This window comes from Myzus persicae, unplaced genomic scaffold (assembly GCF_001856785.1).
Source record: "Myzus persicae strain clone G006 unplaced genomic scaffold, MPER_G0061.0, whole genome shotgun sequence".
Lineage (NCBI taxonomy): Eukaryota > Metazoa > Arthropoda > Insecta > Hemiptera > Aphididae > Myzus > Myzus persicae.
The window spans coordinates 1037530-1063533 of NW_019101569.1; the positions used below are offsets into that span (position 1 = coordinate 1037530).

Here is a 26004-nt window from a genome sequence, read left to right on the forward strand (position 1 = left end):
CCCCCCCCCCCCCCGGTTAACTCATTATCCCGAAATTCCCGAGTCTTGCACCTCTGATAGAATAATTCGTAACTATTATAGGTAATACCTACATGGCGGTGGCCATAGGCGGTACTACAGGAGGGGCAGGGTATGCAACTGCCCCTCCTGTGGACCGTACCTTATTATTCTATCTAATATATAATTCCTTGAATTATCGATTTCCTAACTCTAAAAAAATAGATTTTAATAGTGATTACCTAGTATAGTAGTGTAGTATGCTGGCACTGAGATAGATAAGAATCTTATTTTTGGACTAATAAAGTAAAATATATAAAATATAGTTTTAACTATTTTCTGGTCCCCCTGCCAAGAGGGTCTAGTACCGCCTATGGCGGTAGCTAAATAATATTTAATAATATAATATATTAATTCAAAACAAGGCGTATATAATACTACAGATCCAATGATGGACAATATTAGTATTAAACATTCAAACTCAGATTCGTTTGAACGGAAGGTTCTAGGTATAGATAATTTTTAAACGAATGTATGTACCTACATCTCGACCTAAATTTAATGTTGAAACATTTATAATAAATATTTAGGGTTATTTATATACACCCACAGTATATGCCTCCGAACAATATTAAAATACTTCTTGTACCCACAATAACACGGGCTTATCAATTTTTCATTGATAGAGTTGATGTGTATGCAATATCAATTATGATAGTTAGAATTAAACACAAAACTAGGTCTATTTTTTTTATTTTACCTATCACATGTATTATTTTTTTTTGTAATTTTTAAATTAGTAGGCATAATCATAAAGTTCATTACCGACTTTATAGTAGGTGTATACAGTATACAATAAACGCATAATATTGTACCTGATACCTCGTAATACACAGAATTTATTTCAACTATGTTTTTTATAATGATATTTACTACGAAAAATCCTTATTAATTATCCTGCTGTGCGCGTAAACGATAAAATATTATTATATAATAGGTACGGCTGGTATAGTGGTATATACAAAATATAGGTTAGCTGGTATCCCCGCAGCTTTATATTAGTGATTGCGCAAAACGTTGTCTGTGTGTGAATGTGTTCTATATATTATTTCCTATTCGATGTCGTCTCCATGGAAAACGCATCGATCTGCAGTAGAACTCAAACAGCGACACACACTGCCGTTTTACATAGCATACATATAATATTACATTTTATTTACATAGGCGCACACATAAATATATATAAAATATACACAGGTACAAATAACACATTACCCAAGTAGATAATGTATATTATGTGTAGTATACGTAAGGAATTTTGCGTAGCGCGTAATGCGAATATATGCATTGTGCCTAGTATATACAATAATATGAATAAATGTAATATTATAATGTAGATAGTATGGGTCACGTGTTATAAAAACGAATTTTATTTGTAGGAGTTATACAGTCACTAGTATATAAGTAAAAGAAATGTGTTACAAAAAGCTGCAGCTGCAAGCATTATATTTAACATATTATGCATATTATGCATAAATAGGGTTTTCAAATTTCATGAAATATTTTATTTCTATGAAAAATATAAAATATTTATTATACGTTTATCTAAAAGTTTACAATCGTCAACCTCCAGGGGAAATTTTTAAAAGTTGTTTTATTTTATGGAACAACAAATAAATGTAACATAATTGCATATAAAATGTAAATTGCTTAACAAATCTAAAATACAACAAATTTTAACATTTTAACTTAACTAAATATTAACTCAAAAGTTAAAAACTCTGAAGCCAACTTGACATCATAACATATTTTAAAACGTTTACAAATAATTTTTTGATGTTGTTTAACAAACCTAATTTATACCATTTACATATAATAGTAATTTGTAAACCTTGGTTGATAACTAATAAATTTTTCATAGTAAGTGTTTTCTGTGTTTAATCAATATCTTATTTCTAATCATCTATAACCGAATAATACGTTCGAAAGAAGAAAAAAATTTGTTCATAACTTCATTGAAATATTTCAAGAAAAATAAAATTGTTGATATCAATACGGATATTCTGCTGTGGAGTATGCCACTAAAAATACATTTTATTATTAAAAACAGAAGAAAAACTTTTTTTAAACGATTATGATAAAAAAAATAACAAAAATGTTGATAAAAATGCTGTTTTTTAATTACTTACAGCTATGTAAAAGGAATATTTTCCAAAAACGATGGTAATTTTGAAATAATGAGTGGTCCATGATATAAAAGAATCTTCTGGTATATATATATAGATATATATGGATGAGGGGGAGCAAAACTGCACCCCTAAGCGACCGGGGTAACCGAGTCTAAAAAAAAAACTTTGCTTGGCATCCTTTACAGAAATCAATACAGAGTGTAACGTAGATACACTTCTACTCGCCCACTTCCGAAAATGAAACAATTTATTGTTGCAAGCAAGTACGCATAGAGATAATAATACTATATTATGTATATCAGTATATCACGATATTTTGTATCACGTAATAAGATCGTCGATCATTCTGAATAAGATAAAACATATTTTAGTTTTGAATGATAATAATATTGGCATACATTATATTATACAAATAAAACTATATGAGTTGATCCATATTATTGCCCTGAATTCTGATAAATTATACACCGGCCATATACCATATTAAAGTCATCCGATAATAATTATTTAAAACTCTACCAGGTGACAGGTGTATACAACTAAGTACTATGTACGCTACTATTATTACTATTATTATTTTTTTTATTATTATTATTTTTATTATTATTATTATTATTATTATTATTATTATTATAACTGTTATGCGATTATATATTTCCATTCCATATACCACGCTTGTGCATGGATAATATACCAATTTCATGGATTTTTAAAGAATATTGATTGAATATACCTAGCGATTCAGTTCAGAGATTTACAAAGATTATAAGCAAAAAAAATATTATAATAAGAATCAGATACCTCCGGAAAATCGGCTTTTATGAAGTATGATATTGAATCAAAAATAATATTTATCGTCAATACAAAATATAAATATATAATTATAATTATTATAATAATAAATACCTACCTAGTATCCTTATATTAATTTCAAATTTTTAGTTGAATTTTTGTTGAACAATATCTTAAAGTTAAAACTAATATTTATATTTATGCACACATAAGTGGATTAAATGAATACAATTATGTTTCGTGCAAGGTGGATTTTATAATTCGATGAAATCCATTCCGTGCCTTCCTGGTATTGTGATAACAATTATTTACACTTCCTATTAACGTAACTCATTTTCATGTCAACCAAACAGCTGTTTGTCAAGTGCATCACTGGCTTAGGGGCTCTATGGTCTCAAACATAAAAAAACGATAAAATAATATTTTATTTAATGTTTGTATCGTATATTTGTGATTTTTCACCGAGTCAGTACCGCCGCCATTCATGTTACTATTGATAAAATGTAAGTATAAGTATTAATTAATATTTATTATCCTTAACAATATTAAATATATTTTAAACCTGTCGTATTTAGTACGTATATAGTAAGTAGGTTCAGCATTAAAACTTTGTGTGGTTAGTTTGTATGTAATAAAGTGAATTGACCTATTATCAAACTTAAATGTACGAGCGTTATCTCGTTAGGTTTTTATGATATTTTTTTATTTATACTGGTGCAATAGCAAATCCGTTAACTGACGCATATGAATTATGAACATGCTTACTAGTTTTCCATAGTAAATGTTGAAACTTGATGCATATAAACCAAAAAAGTAATAATAATACAGGCAATGGTAGGGGAGGGGTTTAGCTCGTTACTGAAGTTCGTTACTCTCCTCCGCACGTCACTGGGTTTGAATAACTATGATATAGCATCGATGTTCGAGCATTTGAACACAGCATAGTGCATATTCTATACCATGGTATACATCATGCTATAAGGTATTGAATTACAATATCACGAATATAAACGTCAAAATCTATCAACATAATAATTAGAAAAGTGGCTTGGTGTGACGCGGTGTTGGGCTTCAATTACAAACGTCTTTTGAGTGAGAGCAGCAGTCGGTGTCACCAGTTCCCGGGCGGGTGACCACCCGGGTCCTTAGTGACAAATCCTTGCCACACATACATGTGTTCCGAACCCCCACAGTTTATGCCATAAAAAAAAATAATTATCAAAAATATATAACAACCCAATCATGTATATATAATAAATAAAGCCGTTAATGTAAAGAACAATAAAAATGATAATATATTTGAACTGTCTTAGAAATACTGGGAGCACAAGCGGTATACAAGCACCGTCATCATTCAAACGTGCTACGGCATGGGTGATAAGAAAACAGTTTACACGTTTCCTATTTACTTCGGAGACCATTGTTAAATCGGTGACGAAGTGTGGCGTCGTCAATACTTGCAACCCACTGACCGATCGGCTGCTGCGGTAACCGAGGTCACGGTAACGCGGTGTGACGATCAGCGTTGTTCGTACTGGACCCCATTTAACTCGCCGCCAGACGAACCAGCTGGAAACAGCGACGCGAAAAGCGAGGGCGATGGTGGCACTCAGATGGGACCCGTGAAAAGCGGGCTCGGAGCGAGCACTACTCCGGTGGGACCCGCAGATGCGATGGGCCCGCTGAACATAATGGCAGCCATAATACCGTTCGAGTCCACGTGGTCTACAGCTGACGTCGATCACCTTAGCTCCGGTTCTTCGGAAAGTTCGATGGAGATTCAATTCGACGACGATGACGATGAAATGGGTGAAGAGAAGTAGGGTCTGTGGGAAAAAACGATGAGAGAGAAGATAAATCCGAAATGCAGATGAAAAACACGCAGTTCCGAGGTCGAATACTCGGCTCTTAGAGACTGTTATTGTGAATTGTAAAATATCGTCAGAATTATAAACATAATGTCTTGTGCTTTATTTGGGATTAGTGAATCTTATATTTTTATAAGGATTTATACAGAGATAGTAATATTTTCAACCACATATCCGTCACAGCGTCAATGTTATCATTCACGGGTACCTACTAAAAATATTCAGTAACTTCAGTTATAATATAGGTACCTATACATAAAATATATTAGCTGTATTACCATAAGACTAATCCATATTATATCCGTTTTACTTCAGTGGAAGTGTATAATACTTAAGTATAAAACAATTATATACAATAATAATAAACCTTATTACACAATAATTACCATGATTAATTTTATGATTTACCACTTCTTAATATTCCGGACACAACAAATTGGAGATCACCAAAGAATGCTTAAAAGCCGACTTACATCCAATATCAACCTGTAGATTGGTTATCGCGCTTATTTATATGCTTACATATAAAATATTTTATCAAATGTGAATAAAATGTTCGTGTCTTTTCTCAAAGGCGGAGTGGATCCAAAATAATTACGACCTTACCAGGCAAACCGATATTTTCAGGCCACTTTTCAATTTAGCCTATACTAATTACTTACATCGGCGTAGCTTAAATGTTTGTTTAAAAAGTGTTTTTGTCCAATCAACTTATGTGGACACTGATCATCAAGTAATAATTCTATTTTCATTTTATATTATTATCGGTTTCACTGTACACTAGTTTAATATTAAACCAATTTATTACAATAGGCTTTAATAATTTTCTATTTCCTTTGGTAAGATATTATCCTTTTGTCGCCTATTTTTTTGAATTTCCTTTCTAAAAGTTATTACTTTAATTTTGAACAATCTACCAATTTGCTGGTGTTGTATATTTCAAACAAATAATACAAATACAATTTTTTTTAGCATGTCCTTTTATTCAATATAAATAAAAAATAATAAAATGTATGCTTAAAAAACAGTTTACTATCTACATAACCGTTAAACTAATAATTATTATTAAAATAATTACAATAACAATTTACTTAAAACATTACTTTTATAGTAAGTACCCACTTTATTAAATGGTAAGTCACTCATTATATCATTATCTAGTTCTTCCAGCAGAATTGATTTTTCTATAAATGATCTTAGATATTATTGTTATAGTCGTTGAGTTTCTCAAACTATTTTTTTTTTTATATTTAATCTAAAAAAATCGAATTGACTGCCAACGGGCCACTTTTTGCATAAGCAATCCAGTCCACCGGTAATGTTCCGGTTGCCCGATGGGCCACTTCGCCGCTGCTTATCTCCGTCTATTATCGAGAAAAATGTTAGAAAGATGATGACGAGTGTCACCAAGAAGGAGTCTATTTAAGATACCAAGGAGAATGTCATAAATTAATTAATATTATTTCAACAAAAAACAATAACTTCGGTTGCTGTATTGTAGAATTTATTTGACGTCCTCGTTGACGTATTCGTTCGCCAGCATTGAGGGTTTCCCTTTTAGAACTCGCATAATTATCTTTTCCCCCCGTGTGAAGTGGCCAATACAGTTTTTCTCTTCGGGATTTTATAACGTAAAAATGAAAGACATAATCAACCTTAATATAAAATTACAATTTATAATTAAATAAAAACATGAGTGAAAATAGAAAAACCGGTAGAACCTTCGAGCGAAGCTATTGGCATGGAATTAACTTTAAATCACAGGAAAAACAAAATGTACAATAATCAACAAGGATAACATGGGTAATACATAGTAATAATAAACACATATAGTATTTTCACTATGGTAAAGTAGAGCAGACAATATAAATGGACATCATCCCATAATAAGTATGCATTTGATTATTTTATATTCGGCAAGATAAGATTTGTCTGTCCATCCAGCAGAATATTATAAACGATCAGCTTCAGTATTAGATATATTCGTGTCAAACAACTAAAGTCTTACATAAGTATAGGTATTTGGTATAATTGTAAGTGTAAGTATGCGTATAACATATTACAAATATAAACATAAGTCTAAAGAAATCTGATAAAATAAAAACAAAACTTCAAAAGGGTTCAAATAATGTACAGTATTAGATAAATCACAGATGAGTTGTCTATTCTAAAACTAGGTATGTAAATTAGGTGATATTTATTTGTGTCGGTTATTATTCATTAAAATTACATTTCTCTTTCCCAGTATTTCGCCACTATATAGCCATCAGCTAGACTATGTACACTGTATATAATAATAACAGGGGCGATTTGCCGACCGGACGCACGACGGTGTTTGGAAAAAGGATAAAGATGGAGCGCATCATGTATACTTTGTGTGTGTGTGTGTGTGTGTGTGTACCTACATTATTATGCATAAAACATAATATAAATTGTATGATATATATATATATACACACCTATATTTATGTATATAGTATATATTATAATAATGCGTCATTCGCGTGTAGATTAAGTGCTCTTCTCCGTTGCAGCCGAGTCAGCGGAATTGCAGCGGCCGCTGCCGGGCGGAACGCGAGCGGGGAACTGCGAGGTCGTCGGTATTACGGTGTGAAGGGGTGGGTGGGCAGAGACTTTATTAAAAAACGCGGTCACGTGTGCTTCGGTGTACGCTGCGACGGAGCCAGTAGGGGTTGGGTGGTGGAGGTGTTGGTCGCGGTGGTGTTGATGGCGAGGAGGTGGTGGCCGGGGGAGGGTGTGTGCGCATCCGCCACGAAGACAATGGCGGGTAATAATTAAACGGCTTTTATACACGAAAATCTATTCTTTTTTTTCACCCCATCTATTCGACCGTGACAAAATGATACGGTTATAAGTAACACCGAGTAGGTGTTATATATAGTTATAAATGTATTAATCGTGTGCTTCAAGTGCTGTACCGACGCATGCTGACGCGTCCCAAATTTATAAAAACAGGTTACCATCGCGGCTGACCGTTTCAGGAGCAATAAGGATTATACCTGTTAGTTCTTGCCAGTAGCAACTGTTCTAGGACGCAATTTATTGTGTCTGCTTGTCCGAGTGCAAACCGACAATTTAATAATTTTGTATCGTTATAATTTGATAGTTTTGTACTTACATAAGGGGAAAAATAATAATAAATAATAATATTGCAGTATTTAATCATATTTTCACGTTACATCCTATCTGTTTAAAGTTTTAAAACATCATTCAGTAAATCCAATGGACATTTTATTAATTGTGAAACTTGACCATTTATATAGGTACATCTACTTTAGGGAAACTTAGGATTTGTTATTTTACAGAACTTTCACGTTCACACTTCACAGTTCACACTTGCGGATCGTGTTCTGCGAAAGTCGAAAAGTAATAATTCAATTCATAATAATGGCTCATTGGTAAAAAAAAAATGAGAATTAAAGTGCGTTACGGGACATTAGCTTTTTCTCAGATATCTAATTGGTATAGTCGATTGATATCAGTAAAATAACCATTATAGAAAAAATCACAAGTACAAAAATCGAACATTTTCCCCAATATAAATCAATTGTAAAAAGCCGAAATGTATTATTGGCACCAGAGCGTAGCGAGTATATTAGTTTAAACACTTTTAGAACGATTAAACTTATAAATAATATATTTTAAATTGTATCTAAAACGATATCTATTCTATATGTGGCCCACGAAGGTATTCTATGTGGCCCGTTACGAATTTTCTAAAATAAAAAAAATTTTAAAAACGTATGAAAATTTTTTTAAATTATATTTATTTTCATTATTTATTTTTATTTAAATTTATGAATTCATTTAAATAATTATTCCAAAAAATACGATTATATTGATAATAATAAAACTAAAAACTATACAAAAATATTTTACTCTTACCTATTTTTAATGTGAAATTTGAGCTTGTACTTCTTTTACTATAACAATGAAAAATCTGGTTGAAATTCAGTGGTTCAATCCTCAAAATCGAGAACTAATTTTGTTTGTTTCATTCCTGAAAATATTTGTTCGAATATATACGTCGAGCCAAATACAGTAGCCATTTTCATTATAAATTATCTTAAAGCAGGGAATCTTCGTGTGGAAGTTTTGAATACAATTTTAAAATATCGTTTTGTTTCATTTTTTGAAATTCATCACAGTTAAATGAATTTGATTTCAACTCAATAACTTCAAGTTGAAGAGAAGTGTCGACATCATTTTCATCAATATTAAATGGATTTTCAAATAAACGCCACGATTTTTCGTGTTTTAACATCAGAAAATCGAGATGAAAAATCGGTTTGCAACTTCTTTAACCTTTCTACAAATCGATTTGTTTAACATAACGGTTTAGCTTCATTTTTAAACATTTGACAGTTTTCAAAATGGCTAAAGTCACTGCGCTCAATTTGATAAATAAATAACTTTAATTTTGCAGCAAATACTTTAACAGTATTATACATGTTAAATATAAGTTTGCCAGGTCCTTGTAATTTTGAATTTAAAATATTTAAATGTGTTGTTACATCTGTAAGAAATGCTAAATCCCACAACCAATTAGGTATATCTTTAAGCTCTAAAATTGGTTTTTCCTTGTCGATCATGATCATTTCAATTTCTCATCATAAATCAAAAAAAAAAGTTTTAAAATCTTTCCTCGGCTTAACCATCGAACATGACTATGGTACGCCACATCACTGTACTCAGCTTCTATTTCGTGAAGAAAACTTTTAAATTGTCTATAAGACCATGAGACCTAATAAAATTAACAGTTTTTGTTACAATAGACATAACATGATCGAGACCTATAACTTTTCCACAGAGAGCTTGCTGATGAATAAATGAATAATACAATGAATATTTTTAGAAGGTTCAATATTTTTCCATTCTAAAAGTTTATTTATACTCTACCAATAAAACCAATATTTTCTCCTCTCATATTTGGAGCACCGTCTGTTGTTATGCAACTTAAACTTCCCTAATCAAGCCTAAGATTTTAAAGACAAAGATCTACTTTTTCAAATATATCAGCTCATGTTGTTCGATTATGCATATACTTTCCAAGGATGCCAACTCTATTCTGTTACCTTGAAATTAATATCAATGCCACGAATAATTATAAGCAGTTGAGCAGTATCGGTAATATCGGTACTCTCATCCAGTGCCAGCGAAAAATATTTGAATTCTCGTGCTTTATAATATGTTCTGTAATTGTGTAACTATATTATTTCCTATATTTTCAACACGTCTGGTACCGTAAGATGGGGTTACTTTGATCATTAATTTTCAATTATTTTAGTTTTATACTTATTGTACTAATAACCAACTGAAATATATAACATTTAATTATTAATAAGGCTATCTCCCAATATGCGGTCTACCAAAATGGACGTGGTCTGCCGTAATAATATTAAAAGTATAAAAAAAAAATTCAAATTTATTAAGAAATTCATATATAATTGTTATACTATAATTTTTTATAATCCGGACTCATTTTACCGCCACCGCCACCGCCACCGCCACCGCTACCGCTGCAGTGTGTGGAGACCTTTACGTAGTACACAAAACAGAGGTAGACCGCATATTGGGAGATAGCCCAAAAAAAATTATAGTATAACAATTATAAATGAATTTCTTAATAAATTTGAATTTTTTTTTTATACTTTTAATATTATTACGGCAGACCACGTCCATTTTGGTAGACCGCATATTGGGAGATAGCCATTAATAATTATTCTACATTATACCTTTAACTGATAATTTCTCAAACCAAATTTTTTTTTTACATTTTTACATTAGTTATAACTAATATAGTTATTGATCAAACTTATACCCACCTTTTGGGGTGACTTTGATCGCAACCCTGAAAATGCGTGTAAACATGGGTGCAGTCATCAAAGTGATCATTCTCGCCCCAAAAAAAAGTCGGTTGGGTAGTTTTTGAGTTATTGAGTTTCTAAGTTTTGGGGTGACTTTGATCAGGTATCAAAAAAGTACTATGAAATACCTATGCATTATTATAAACAAATTGTATTATTTATGTTATAAAAATGGTTTATACTAAATACCTGACTATAATTATTACAAAAAAAATTAAATAGGTAAGTATATAGGTAATAAAATAGGTAATAGATAATGAAACATAATATGTACCTAATCGTGTTTCGTGATAAACATATATCATTAAAAAGTTCTAATTTTTCAGGTATTATTTCTTCAACCACTGCAGTTAAAATACATTTTTTAATAAAATCACTATCACTGAGAGGTTTAGTCTAACTAGCCATTAAATTCTCTACTTTATAAGCTCGCTTGTACATTGTACAACATTTGTTTTAATCGAATTTTGTTGTTTAAATAAATTTAAAACATTTTGGGTGTGGATATATTTTTTTGAATGCTTCTAACTTAGTAACACGTAATTCTCCTAATAAAATAATATATAGGTAATATATTAAGATTTTATAACTAAATTTTATCGAAAATAATTGCTACCTTTCAAATGGGCTAATGTATCTTAATGTTTTGATTCGTAATATCGTTTGATGTTAAATTCTTTAAAAACTGAAACCGTTTCACGACACACAAGACAAAGTGCTTTTCCATTAATTTTTTATGAAAAAGTAATTTATAAACCATTTTTCATTAAAAATTTGGCAATCATCAGTATATTTGCGTTTTTTTTCTGTCTGACATTTTCATACGGAAACATTACAATTAAATATCGATATTACCCGTGCACTTAAAATAACGTACTGATCAAACTTATGTGTACTAGTGTACCTACGATGTGTATCTCAATTTATAATATTTTCAATAGACAATAAAAGATAAGAAAATAAGTCCAATATATAAGATTATTTTTGTACTTTAATACTTTGTGGCCCGCTTGAAGATAATTGTTTACCAAAGGGGCCCGCCAAAGGAAAAAGGTTGGGCATCACTACATTAGAGGGTTATTGCATTAAACATAATATTTAATATATGCAATTAAAATTATAAAAATATGCAACTAAAATTATTTTTATTTGTAAAAAATCATATCAAAGTGATCAAATATGTACCTAATCAAAGTTTTTAGGGCATTATTTTAGCATCTGAAGACATTTTTGGGTTTTAAGGACATATTTTTGATCATAAAGGCACATTTCAGGTTTTAATGCATATTTTGTTGGTTAATCAAAAATCAAGCATTTCGGTAAATAAGTTTAATGAATCAAGGTCAACAATTATATTAAATTTGAGTTAAGAATTCAGTATATCTGTAGTGTAATTGTTTTTTTTTTAACCTACATCAAATATATATAGGTAGATACAAAATAGAATATAGTACCTAAAATAATTAAAATAAAGAAAATATTTACAGGCAATTTTAGAGTGCAATTTTATTTTTAAAGCATATTTAACTGCACATTTTTAATTTTTTGACGAATAGTGCATATAAGTAGTCGTATTGTATATATTACATTTCAACATTCTAATATTAAAATTTGTATGTCAATTGAAGTCTTCTTCTCTTTTCTGTGGAATCTGCATTAAATTAGTCAATTATTGTATCAAAATTAATTTTAAGTCTTTTCAATATGTAAAAATAAATATAGTAATGTTACTAAGCCTTTCTTGGCCAATGGTGTTTCTCGTAAATGTTTTGCGACGAAGAGATGCAAACTAAAGTTCACTCAGAGCAGAACACACTCATTGGAATAGATGCAATTTTTTTAGAAATACAGTAGGTATATAAATTTAATATTGTCAAATGAGCAAATAAAGTCTTTTACTAATACAAATTTGAAATGGGCTTAATAATTTTCAGTGATATTAGTTGATGAACAAAATTTCCCAAACTGTTCTAATTCTGCCCTTAAATCATCGAAGTGAAAACCTACTGTTAGTGTTACAAATTTCTAAAATATCTCCATCCCTCGAAATTAAAGTTTCCCCTTGGTTTTGTTTTCACTCGAGAATTATGAGAGGAAATTAAATTCTATTACTATGATTTATTGTGATGTCAAAAGGCAATAATTAAAAATGTTTGATTAATCCGTTAATTATTTCTCATGATAATATTTTAAGCAAAATAAAACTAAAAGTTTATAAATTGACGAAGTTAAAAAAAAGCGGGGAAATGGGTGTCGCTCTGCTGCACAGTAGCATTGGTTACAAAGGTTATAAGTCGGTCACTTTAATGGTTAAATTCATTTTACCAAATGTCATTATGTATAAATATATAAAATATAATAATAAGCTCTAAAAGTTTCATTTACCCATGAATAATATTTTTAAATTACAACAAAATAACTAAAATTATTTTTCTTGGTTTAATCATGTAGGTAATTTGGTTCAAATTTAACGACATGAACTAAGATAGTATGGAATGAAAACTGGTAAATGAGGATTAAAACGTAGTTTGCTTATTAAATTAATAAGCCTAACAGTTGTAAACTTAGACAAATTAAATTTGATATGACTAACTTTACAGCTTTACTTAACTTAATATTATAATTAATGACTATAGTAATTAGGTACCTTTTCCTTTTTTTAAATTACATTTTTAATTGATTGACATTGTAACGTGTAATGAAATAACTTCATATTTGTAATATGCTATTAAAAATTTCATTGAAAACTTGTCTGAAAATAAAAATATACATAATATTAAATATTAAGTATCTTTATAAATTGTACTCAGAGTAATTGACTTTTAAATTTTCATTAAAATTAGTGTCTACCAAGATAATAATTTTTGAGAAAAAATATTTGCAATTGTATTTGGGAATTGTTTTGTACGTCCATTGTTTGATCTAAAATTTTTAATTTATGAGAATTGGACATTAATATCCAAAATGTGTAGAATTATTGAGAAACTGTAACATTTATTGGATTTGGTAACTCTGGTTGATAACACAAAATTATTTTTAAAGTTAAACCATAGAAAAATGACTACCTACCTACTATTAAATAACTATAACTACCAAGTATAGAATAATATGCACAACTTTTAAAATACATTCTTTGTTTGGTTTAGTATGTGAAAGCATAATATTTAATTATTTTAACATATGTACCTATGATATAAATAAATAGGTATGACATATTATAACAATATTAAGATTAATTGTTTTTGATCTATTTAGTGTTGGGTAATAATTCATTTTATGGTTGTAATCTAAGGTAGGGTTAATTTTTATTTTATAGCTAAAGACTGTGTCCAACAATGTAGGCATTAAACAATATTAAATAAACATATCATCTTTGATAAAGTTATGTGAAGATCAGTCGATCTCCAGTTCAAAAAATAAAATAATAAAAAGCATATCAACTGAAATTTAACATTTTAAATTATAGACTAATAACAAATTGATATGTAGTTAATAATACTTGAACTGAAAGAAATGATAACACAATTAAACGCAATTGTAGTATGTATTTTATGAATTTTAAAGAGGAGTTGAATAAATAATTTGTGAAGGAAAATGGAACATGAAAGATAGCGAGTAATCTAAAGAAGAATTATTTCTTAAACACATTAGATCAGTGTTTCTTAACCTTTTTGTTATCACGGAACCTCAAACAAATATATTGTTTTTATGCGGAACCCCTATGAAAATTATCTTTAAAAAAGTATAAATGAATAATTGATAAATGATGTAGATAAACAACTGATAAAGTGCTTTCGCGGAACACAGGTTAATAGAAACACTGCATTAGATCTGGTCAAGTCCAAGTTTTTAATGGTGTAAAATCTTTCGAAAGCAGTTTCACAGCATCGAGGCTAGGGCCACATTTATATTTATCATTAGGTAATTAGACTTGGCCATAATATGGGAAAGTACACAAAAACATTAGTTACAGAGGATAAATCCTTAATGACACATTAGGACAATAGTTTATCCTCCACAAAAGTACCTCTATAAAATATATATAAACATTTTGGAAGTTCAGCCAGTTATGGTGCAATGTTTAGGCTAGATATGTTTAATAATAAATAATTAATAATTTAATAATAATTATAAATACAGCAAACTAATTTGTTGCATTGTTTTATGATTTTTTGGTGTGATGTAATACTTATTTACTTTTTACCATACAAATGATAGAATTTATTACTAAATAAAACTAAAATAATAGGACAATATTATACCAAATTTATATTTATATACAAATGCATATGAATACAATTAATGTAAATTATATTATTATATTTTATTATAATCAGTATATTTCAATTATGAAGGATAACTAATTAAGCACCTATTAATAACATATTTTAGAATTTTGGTACGAGTCTCATGTAACTATTAACAATTGTTTGTTTTTGTCATTTAACAATTTGAACACATACTAGGATCTACAAGATTATTTTGATATTTTATTTCAAAACAATTGTTTAATTAAAATTGAATACTTTAAGGTATATAAATTGAGGGAACTAAGAGTTTTCCCCAGTCATTGATTTACCGTAAAAAAATAAAGGTGTACACAAACACATGTTTCACACTTAACACCTGGATAATGATGATGGATAATATAATCTACATTTCACAATAATTATTTAAGGATATCAGGGATAATATTCATGAAGTTATAACACAACGATTCAAAGTACCATATTATATTCTGTGATTTACAGTATAATATACTATATATAGTAGAGTATAAGAATCAAAAACAATAATATTAATTATTATTGTTTTCCATTTCCAAACTTAAATGTTAAGTATTACAAATTTACAAATAAATCATGTTACATAACAATTAATAATTATGTATAATATATTGTTGACATAAAATGTGTATAAGTATAATACAAATATATTGTACAGACATAAAACGCTATAGTGTATAAATGTACATAATGTATAATCAAGTACACAAGTACAACGTTATAACTATTATAACCAGATTATCAATAAGAGTAATTGAATGGATTCTATAGTAAAGTTAATTGACACAATTCAACAATACATATCATATATGTGTGTTTCTTTTACTACTACTTTTTTTTCGACAGTATTAATTGGAATTTTTGAAAAAAAAAAAATCAATTGTGTTACTTACACAACAAGACATATTTTAATATAAAACACCTTTACGTTGGACTTGGAAATTAAAAAAAAAAAAATGTTTGACCCAACGTCAACATAAAATACTATAATAGAATATTGTTGTTAAACCTTAAATGCTAGAGTATATTACTTTGCTTGTTCAGCAATTGAAATTGAGAAAGAAAGCTGAAACAATCGTGATGGACACTAATGATCACTAAATGAGATTTAAAAACAATAACTTGGTTGGTTGGATAGTTATCATAGATGAGATTTAATCTCCTCTATTATAGATGCGTTAGAACTGAAAATAGTAACACTGACATTGGTATTCTAAATTTTTTTTGTTTCTTGTCGCATATCCATCAGTCTTTATGATAAATCATAATATGAAATCTAAATCTATTTGACTAGATGTATAAAATTAAAAACAACTAAACCTATTTTAACCTAATACATTTCATTTAAATTACGTCACTACAACATGTAAAGAACATTCAAAATTCATAACACAATAACGCCTCAAACAGCTTCGGGGGTTTGGTTTTTTTTTTTTTGTTTAGTTTTAATACCCGAGTGGTTGTGAACAATGCTTTGAATGGACTATAGAATAATGAACTGTTGTACATAATAATAATAAAATAAAAAATAGATATAATATTTACTTAATAAATACACTACTATGCTATTATATAACTTAAACAACTACTAGTAGGTAATATAGAATGCAAAAGAACAATATTTAATTGATATGTCTACTAGTTAAAATATAGGTATATATATAAACTAAACTAAGGGCACAAAAATGGATATAGTCAAAAGTAAAATTAAATAATCACAATAACGGTGTGTCATCATTATAATCGTTTGGTTTGCTTGTCCAATTTTTCGTACATCCAAAACATATCATAAATATTTGAACAGCCGAACAGTATAAGTACATAATAACATAATATTATAATCACAATAATATTATTGCGTAACTAAAAATACATTAGTTCCTTTAAGCAAATTGGAAGGGAAAAATACGCAGTGTACATATTGTATATTGTAGTGATCAAAAAACAACTTTCCCACCCTGTTCAAGTTAAATTTACTCTTGAGATAATGATAAATTGAAGAAAAAAAATACACAATAATTATACATATACACATACGTACAAATATAAAATATTGGACTCGTATAACTTTTGATAGAAACTTTAAATAAAAAATACACTTATGATTAAAAAAAAACCTCATAAATTGGGTACCTACATAACAATACATCCTTTATATTACTATGTATGTACGCTTTACTCAAAAAGTTCTAACAGTCTTCTAAGTCACTGGGAACATCGAGAGCTGTATGCAACGTAACAGCGACACCTCTGTTGACACTGACTGCTGGATAGAAGACGCCATACAGGCCATTAAATGCCACTGGACCCTATACAAAAACAAAAAAAGATATAGACAACAATTGCAGTGAATCCTATATTAACATGCAGGCTCTAAGATTGAAATATTAAACACATTTTCAGATGTCAATCCTTACTTGGGGTTCATCATTGACAAAAAAAGATAATTGGTGTTTGTTCAGGTCCAGGAGAACGCCAACCGTGGATCCTACCAGGATGCCACCCTCACACCTCTGTTCATGACTGCGGCAGTGCATGAACCAAGACCTCTGCTTGTCGATGTACATGCTCCAACCAGATTCATCTTTTCCTAAAACAAAAAGTGAATTAAAGTGTTAGTACCTAAAGACAACAACAGTAACCTTGGCCCTATGACCCAAAGGTTGGAGTGTGTGAGCTGCAAACAAAATAGGAATACGTTTATAGGGAAGCTTCATTAGTTTTATCCCACACTACACCACTAAAAAAAAATTATACACTGTGTGTCTGTGAAAAAAGGGTACACTATTTAATTAATTACAAATATTACTCAGTACCCAATACATATTTTTGAATTCTGTTTGCCGGACATAAAATTAGACTTTTCGATCACCAATCTCCAGCAGACAGAATTTTAAAATATGATTAGGGTACAGAGTAAAGTATGTAACTGAGTTATAGGGTGTACTCAGTTTTTGTGGATACATGGTATACATGTTCATATATAAATTGATTGTGTATCATTTTAATTAAATATTAATTACTATTGTTGCACACAAATATTTGTCTACAATTAACGCCTTAATTAGCCTATAAAATAAATATACACAAATGTACAAAATGTACAAAATGTCATATTTGAAATCTCTGTATGTATCTACTTAAAATGTATGGTAAAAATCTGAGATGTCTTACTACATTTAATCAAAGCTGGCCAAGTCAGAGATTCTATTTTACTCGAATAAGAGAACGATATACTTGCATGTGTTGTCTCTTTCTTACAAATGTATAACATAGCAAAAACTGCTTTACGTAGGATAGAACCACTCAGTCAGTAATCCTAGTAAACACCAAATTTACACAGTATGGAAGATAATATTTTCTGTGTTGTATTTTTATTTCTTTGCTATCATTAATAATACAAATGGTAAAATACTTTCGAAAATAAGATATTTCCACGTTTTTCAAACAATAACTTTTGAAGTATTGGTCTTATCAAAAAAGTAAAAACGCTATGACACAGTATATCTTCAAATTACCTTCTATTCATCGCGAAAATATGGTTTCCAAGTTATAACTTAAAACTGTAGCCTTCCGGAAACAACACATGCGACTGTAGCGTCCTCTCAATTTAAAAAGTTATTAAGTCATAAAAATAGTTTGATTTTTAGTAAACTAAAAAGTTAACACACAATATTTAAAAATTACGAGGGGTAGGTATGAGCCAGACCACCGACACCGTCGCCCTACCCCTTACTCTGATTTTATGATTAGATAATATATCATTATAAATCGTACAATTACGTCTTGTTATGATGTCTTGATTATTGATATTAAAAATATTTTAAAAATATTATTTCGAATGGCAGAGTGCGTAAAGCCAGCAATAAAGTAAATCAGTGTGCGTGACGCGATCGGCTTTAGGATTCGTGCAACCAAACAGTTTGACAAACATTGTACTAAATGTTTAATCCGTATAAGTACCTAGCATTTCCTCCTTGGACACATCAAGTCTGGCCACGCCGAAACTCGGATCGGTATCGGCGTCGTACCGATCGATTGTAAATTCCCAGTAATGGACTCCTCTGGAGAACCCGACGCTTCCCAGGGCCACGCGGTGCTCGAATCCTTCGCAAGTCACCGTCATATTGTCAGGCGTGAAGCACAGCTCGGGCGAGCTCAAGCACGGGTCGAACGTGAACCAAGCCACTGTAAAAAAAAAATGCATTCAACGGTCATTAATCATTATTATATAAGCGCAGTAGAGTGCACATAGGTGCCTACTGTATTTAAAACGTTCTCACCCCCGAGGTCTTTAAAGTTTATATGACACTTCAAAATACCAATTATATAGGTACTATACTTTAATTTCACACATACTATAATATACAAAAGAGAACGAAGGATTGAGATTTTACAATAATTCCCATCACATATTTTTCAACTCATAATATTTTAATATTAAAATCGAACAATATAGATCAATAAACTATACAACTGTTGAACAATCGGAAGTTTCTTTTAAATATTTATATAAGTAGTAATTTATAAAATGTACAACAGAATTTAGTCATTTTTTAAATGTCAATGATGAATTTTCCATTTGTACTCAAAAATACAGTAATATACCGTCCATGGGAAAGCACAGAAAGTTAAACATTTTTTCGTATTCGTTCATCAGTAAAATATAGAAAAGTACCCCTAGGTTTTCAACTTTTAATAGAACGCCCCCGCTATATAATAGAGTGACGGTACATTAATCGAGTTTTAATTGCAATTGTTCTCTGGGTTCTGAACTACCAAAGTTTTGAGAAAGTAAATTGAAAATCAAACGCAGATGGTACAAGGTGAGAGATTGTTTTTGAAATTTTTCCGCATAGATAACAAGTAAATCAAAGAAAAATATCGAAAAAAGATAAGATAATATTAAATTATAAAGTGCTGTTGCACTAACAAAGCCGTTAAAGAATTAAAAAATTGTTTTATTTTATAGAATCAAAAGTTCTTAACTCTTAAAACTAGAAGTTAAGTACAATCTCGTCCATATATTACTTCAACTATAAGTAGGTAATTAAAAACTTTATTAAATTGTTCTATTAGAGCACATTTATGAAATATTTACACGATAAAATACTGCCTCTACCGCTATCGCTTTCTATAACTATATAAATATATTTAAAAGTCCGAATCATCTTTAAAAATCTCGCCTATAATGTTGGTTATTAAATTTAAAATTTGAACAATGGCCTATAATAATCCAACATTATGAGTTTCCAATAATCTGAGTAGTCAACCATATTATATTCGTTGATCGTTACTCGATGTATTCGATACGACATGCATTCCATTGAGTTATATATAAACTTACATATAATTCAATAAAACCAGTAATAAACCGAGCACCGATCAAGATCGTTTTCCGAGTGCGATGCTTCAATGTCACTTTAAAATTTAAACACAATCTATCCACTCACCATCGAGCCCTGCGTACCAACTACCCGATTTCTGTACATATAACACTTTTTTTATTTTATTAAGAATTATAAAAAAAACCCAGTCTAGAGACGCAATTTATTTTAATCCAATACTAGTTGTACCTATACATATTATAAATGTACTAATATATTGTCGAGAGTAGATCGATTCTGTAACTTAATATAATATGTATATATATATATATTATTTAATATTATACCTTCAGAAGTTTGCAATCCGATTACTTCGCTGTACTCGCCTTCGCCCGCGCTGTTGAACGCTTTTACTCGAGCGTTGTACGTGCAATTGAAGTGTAACCCGTCAACGGTGCAGATGGTTTCCGTGCCGCAATACACCTCCTGTATACGCAAAAACAAATATATTACGGTCGAATTAATTCAACAACACCGAATATTATAAAGGGAGGCTTCAGGCGGATAATAATTTAATTTTAATCGAAAAAATATACACACTACACATCTTCAATAAAGTATATTGTTAACAATAGAAAATTATTACCGATGGACGGTATTTTATTTTCGTCCTGTTTTATGATGCCGTAAAAAACCAAATAGTATTCAAAAATTTAAAATATTTACATAAATGATAAATAATGTGTCATATATTTAATGCATCTACGAGAAACTCAATGAAAAATGTATTCAACAACATCAAATGTATGGGTAGGCAGATATACTTAAATAAAATTAATATAACCCGTATTTTAGAGTTTAATTTATATAGAAGTTATTTCAGAAAAATCATTCTAAACTGATAAAGTTAATAATTTTAATTCAAAAAGCTTTATAATGAAATAATTAAAATTTGGATTTTAACAGTATCTACTTATATACTGAATTATACCTAACAACTATTTATCTATATCCTAAACAGCTAACGAAAAAAGAAATATATGTTTTATAAGATAAGAGTACCATTTAATAAATTATTGAAATTTAATGATGAAAATATTACAATTTTTAATTTACCATAAAGTATTCAGCCAACGCGGGTTTTTATGGCACATATTGTATTTTATAAGAAAAGTGTACTATAATATTACGCTATACATTAATATACTAAATTATTGAAATTTAATAATGAAAGTAGTATTACGTTTTTTAGTTTACAGTGAAAAAAAAATATATCCAGCCAAAACGGTTTCATACGATAAGGAAAAACGATTATTTTCTTACTTTGTGAGATACATGAATAAAACTAGCTATTTCATACACGGCGTGTATTGTGCATAATACCTACTCCCATTCCTACAAATACGAGCTACTTCCCCATTATACAAATTATGTTATTTTTGGTCGCCACTTCCAAGTTTCAACGCAACATAATTGTATTTCATTGATCATAGGTAGGAATATTATTTTATAGTAAACGCAGTGTAACTAAAAAAGAAAGTAAATGTACCACCTTTTGTTTGAGGGTTTCGATTTTTTAGTATTCGACTGGTAATTACAACGAAATGGAATTGAGATAATAATATTGTGGTTTGGGTTCACTTACGTAATGTAAACATTTTAGTAAATAGCAATTTTACTTGTTCAAATGTCACATGCAACAATAAGGTTTTCATTGGTTTTCTTTCAAAAGTTGAATGTCGGAGACTACCTGCCAATTAATGATAATTGATTTCTACTCGATATAAAATATTGATTTGAAAGGAATATTACATTTTCATGCACACGTTTTACCTACTTTTGTAAAATATTAAATGGTTTTTAACTTTTAGGTATGAAAATGAACAAATTCTTATTAATTTTGAAAAGTATACAAACATATAAACAAAAACAAAGTCATAGTTGAAAATTTAAATTGCTTGATTATTATGATTTATGAGTCATGCAACTGGAAAACAATAAAATTTTAAATTTTAAACACAATATATAGATATTAAGTGCTTTACTATCAATTATTACTGATGTAGTATTATGCCATTAATATTCAATACTCATTAGTCAGTATAATATTAGGAATGTGCGTGTTGGTATAAATAGTATAACGATAATTAGTAATTACCAGATCAATTAACATTGGACCGCGATAAAGAAACCAACTGTTGTAATACAAAACTTCTAAAATATATTAACTATTTTCCTAAAAAAAAACAATTATTTTTCCACGGAATTTGTAACTCAATCATAACTAATAAGGAAGGTATTTATTAAAATCTTCAAAGATAAGTTTAATGGAATTAAACCAAATTAATAGAACTTTGATCGTTTTCCAACGTAGTGTTTTTAGAATGAAAGGTCAATTTCACAGATATCAAAACATTCAAATACATAATATCACCAATCTTCTACGTATTTATTTAGATATTATTAACACTCAATAATATACGTAAATTATAATTCATTTATAAATATGACAAAATATTTAATTTCGTTTTTAAAACACTGCAGCAAGCGTATAAGTAGATATGTTAAGTATAGCGTTGCCTGGAACATATTTGTACCCTCCCTAATAAATTATAGTGGTCTAAAGGTTATTTTTATAGAATGGTTATGGTTATGGTGATTTCATAAAAACATTTTACTGCGACCATTAATAACAGAGGACGGTCCCTAAACTCCAAAATATGCCAAATATTCGTGTATAAATAACTAGATGTCCATTTCGAATTTACACACTTATTTTCCTAAGCTTATAATAACTCAACAGTCAATTTACTTCCATATAATACTGTAAAAATACAGAATTACGTTGTACCAGCTTTAATGAAAATATTTGATCGATACCTAGCTATACCTATTGCCGAATATATACACATATTTATGCTATCGTCAGCATGATTTAATTTTTACTAGAGTGGATTATAATATATTATATTATAATTTGGATACATTTTTTTTTAAATTTAAGTTGAACACGGAACTAATTTAAATTAGAAATTTGTATTGACGAAATAACTATTATTTGACTATTAGTTGAAAACGCAGAGTAATTATCATTTAAGGTGTAGTATTGACTGCACCTATTAAAGAGTTGTCCAATGTATACCCACTATGCAAAATAGGAAAATAACTGTCATAATGCATACAACGAAAAAACATTCCGTAAAAACTTAAAACATATAATATACTATACAACAAAATAATGGTTTGTTTAAACCCCGCTTTCATTTCGTGGAGTTGGAAATTCATCGTTATGTCTATGCAATATGCATGTTTATATATTTTATCGACATCTAGAAACGATTTATGGTTTCATAAAATGCAATTTAGCGATCATATAATACAGTTAGGTCGCAAGCTATATTAATTTCGATTTAGATAAAACAAAAAAATACATATTAAAGTGGTTTATATATTTTTTAGTATACATTTATATGAATGGCATCGAGTTTATGTTGACTTGCACGTCTATAACGGGCCATAAAAGCGAAATAATAGATATTTGGTCTGCCAGTCACGTTGAGGTTATGTGCATATTATAATCAACTAACTATTTTTTTTTTGCGATATTATTCTGTTTGTGTGATTTTAAGAAAGACAAAAATCAATATATTACTATTCCAACGTGTTATACCAATTATTTTATGCATGTATATTCGATATTGTATACACTCGCGAAAGAAAAAATGCGATATAAAAAATCTATTGTTTTCTCGGCGTGTATTATTATTATTATTTTTTTTTTTTGTTACAATTTCGTAGAAACACGCATACGTATATTATATTGATGTTATATGTTATTAAAATTCAATGGTATTTTGTATATACCTACTGCAAAAGCAACAACAAAAAATGTCCATGCGCCGACGGCAATCCTTATATACATAATAATATAATGGTTTACATTTTGTGAGCTGCGAAGTGTTGTTATTGGAACTCAGATGTGTCGTTCTGTAATTTAAAATCCATCAACGACCAATGACATTGTTTACAAAAATGCCGAGCTTACTGCGCGTCCAGACGTCGCGATTAACGTTTCCTTCAGTCTTCAGACATTCTAGGACGCGTCTTTCGAACAAATGTACAGCCGCCGGGATTGAACATGAAAACCCATCTATACCACTTTTCCCCGCCAACGACTACACTTTTATTGCAACAGGACACAGTATTCGTAAATCGAAACTTTGTACCGTCGCACAATATATATTATGCCATGTTATTATATTTTCAACGGCAATTTATCATTTTGTAAAAAAAAAATATTGTTTTAAGACGGAAGAATAATGAAACTTTTGTTGTTTTTTTTTGCCGAGCGCATATAATCTACGGGGTGGTACGTTTTATAACTGCTTACATTAATTTATATACTAAGTCTGCTTTTTATGTTTGATTTTACCTGCGGGGTGGTCCAATTAACACTGTATAACAGAAGTTTTTGAAAATATACCTTTTGCATAATTTTAAGTGGTTCCAAAACAACATTTTTACAAAACATATATAAAAAATTTGTTTTCTAACAACTTATAATAAAGTAAAATTTTTTTTTCAAAATTTGAAATAATGGGAGTACCATACTTAGTATAGGGATATAGTTTAAAATATTAATAAATTTACTAACACTTTACTTTTAGAAAGAATGAAAGAAATATAATATTTTACCCAATTAAAGTCGTTATTGATTTCACAATCAGCAGCAAATATACTACGGTGGTAAAAAATGTAATATATAGGTATACGCAGAATGCGTGTAGAGTTTCAAAATAAATACTTCAAGCTATATGCAAATAAAAACATTATTTTCAAAAAACATGAAAATTGACTTAGGTACAGGAAATTAAGCAATAGAGCCGTGTGAAATGGACCACATTGTATAAAACCGTAATAATCTCGCCTGTGACAACAATAATAGAGGACGACAACCGATCGTTAATCTTAATTCGCGCAGTACAACCGCTCGAGCGTCGGCAGTCCGACGCCGGGGGTAATTAGTTTTCTATAATGATTCCGGACATCGTATAGGTACACACTACACACACATAGTTTTTCGACAAAAATCGATCCGCCGAGAGGATATTATTATTATTATTATTATTATTATTATTGTTGTTTTTGTTGTACAAACCCTGAAGTCTCCGCCGTTTCCGTCGTCCAGTTCCAACACGTAGCCTTCGACGTACGAAGAAGCCGGAGGTTGCCACGCGATCGTTACGCTATTGTTCTCGGCGCTGCACTCTTCGGCGATGATCAGCGCCGCGCTCGGAGCTAAACACACAAGAAAAACGTAAGTATGTTGTTCGAAGACGACGCACGTACGATAAGTATATAATATTATTATATTATTTATGGCAAAACGGCCGAAAACACCGCACTGTGGGTTAGTACAGAGCAGCTATGTACGCATATGTTATAAATATTATAAAAATATAAAACCGTCGCATGCATTTGTGAGTATCACTATACAACCATGATTTCGGTAAAAACCGTACAACGGTATACATAAGAATATATTAAGTATACCACATATATTTCGACACGGATGATATACCTATATCGGGTGATCCAATTAAAGTAAAGCACTCATGATTTCAAAAACTATTAACGTTTGGTTTTGAAAATATTTT

General features: G+C 29.7%; 1 protein-coding gene across 2 annotated transcripts in view; it reads right to left on the reverse strand.

The window, feature by feature from the left end:
• Window positions 1–15948: 15948 nt before the first annotated feature.
• The window catches only part of LOC111029626 (E3 ubiquitin-protein ligase TRIM9), a 69877-nt gene continuing 59821 nt past the window's right edge, over window positions 15949–26004 (reverse strand). For both annotated transcript variants that reach the window (XM_022308710.1, XM_022308712.1), the window contains 5 exons: window positions 25506–25645; window positions 20695–20833; window positions 18984–19208; window positions 17438–17610; window positions 15949–17329 (listed from right to left, as the gene is read on the reverse strand). In XM_022308710.1, coding sequence (XP_022164402.1) covers window positions 17210–17329; window positions 17438–17610; window positions 18984–19208; window positions 20695–20833; window positions 25506–25645 — 797 coding nt within the window. In that variant the 3' untranslated portion in view covers window positions 15949–17209. The remainder of the gene's footprint in view (window positions 17330–17437; window positions 17611–18983; window positions 19209–20694; window positions 20834–25505; window positions 25646–26004) is intronic.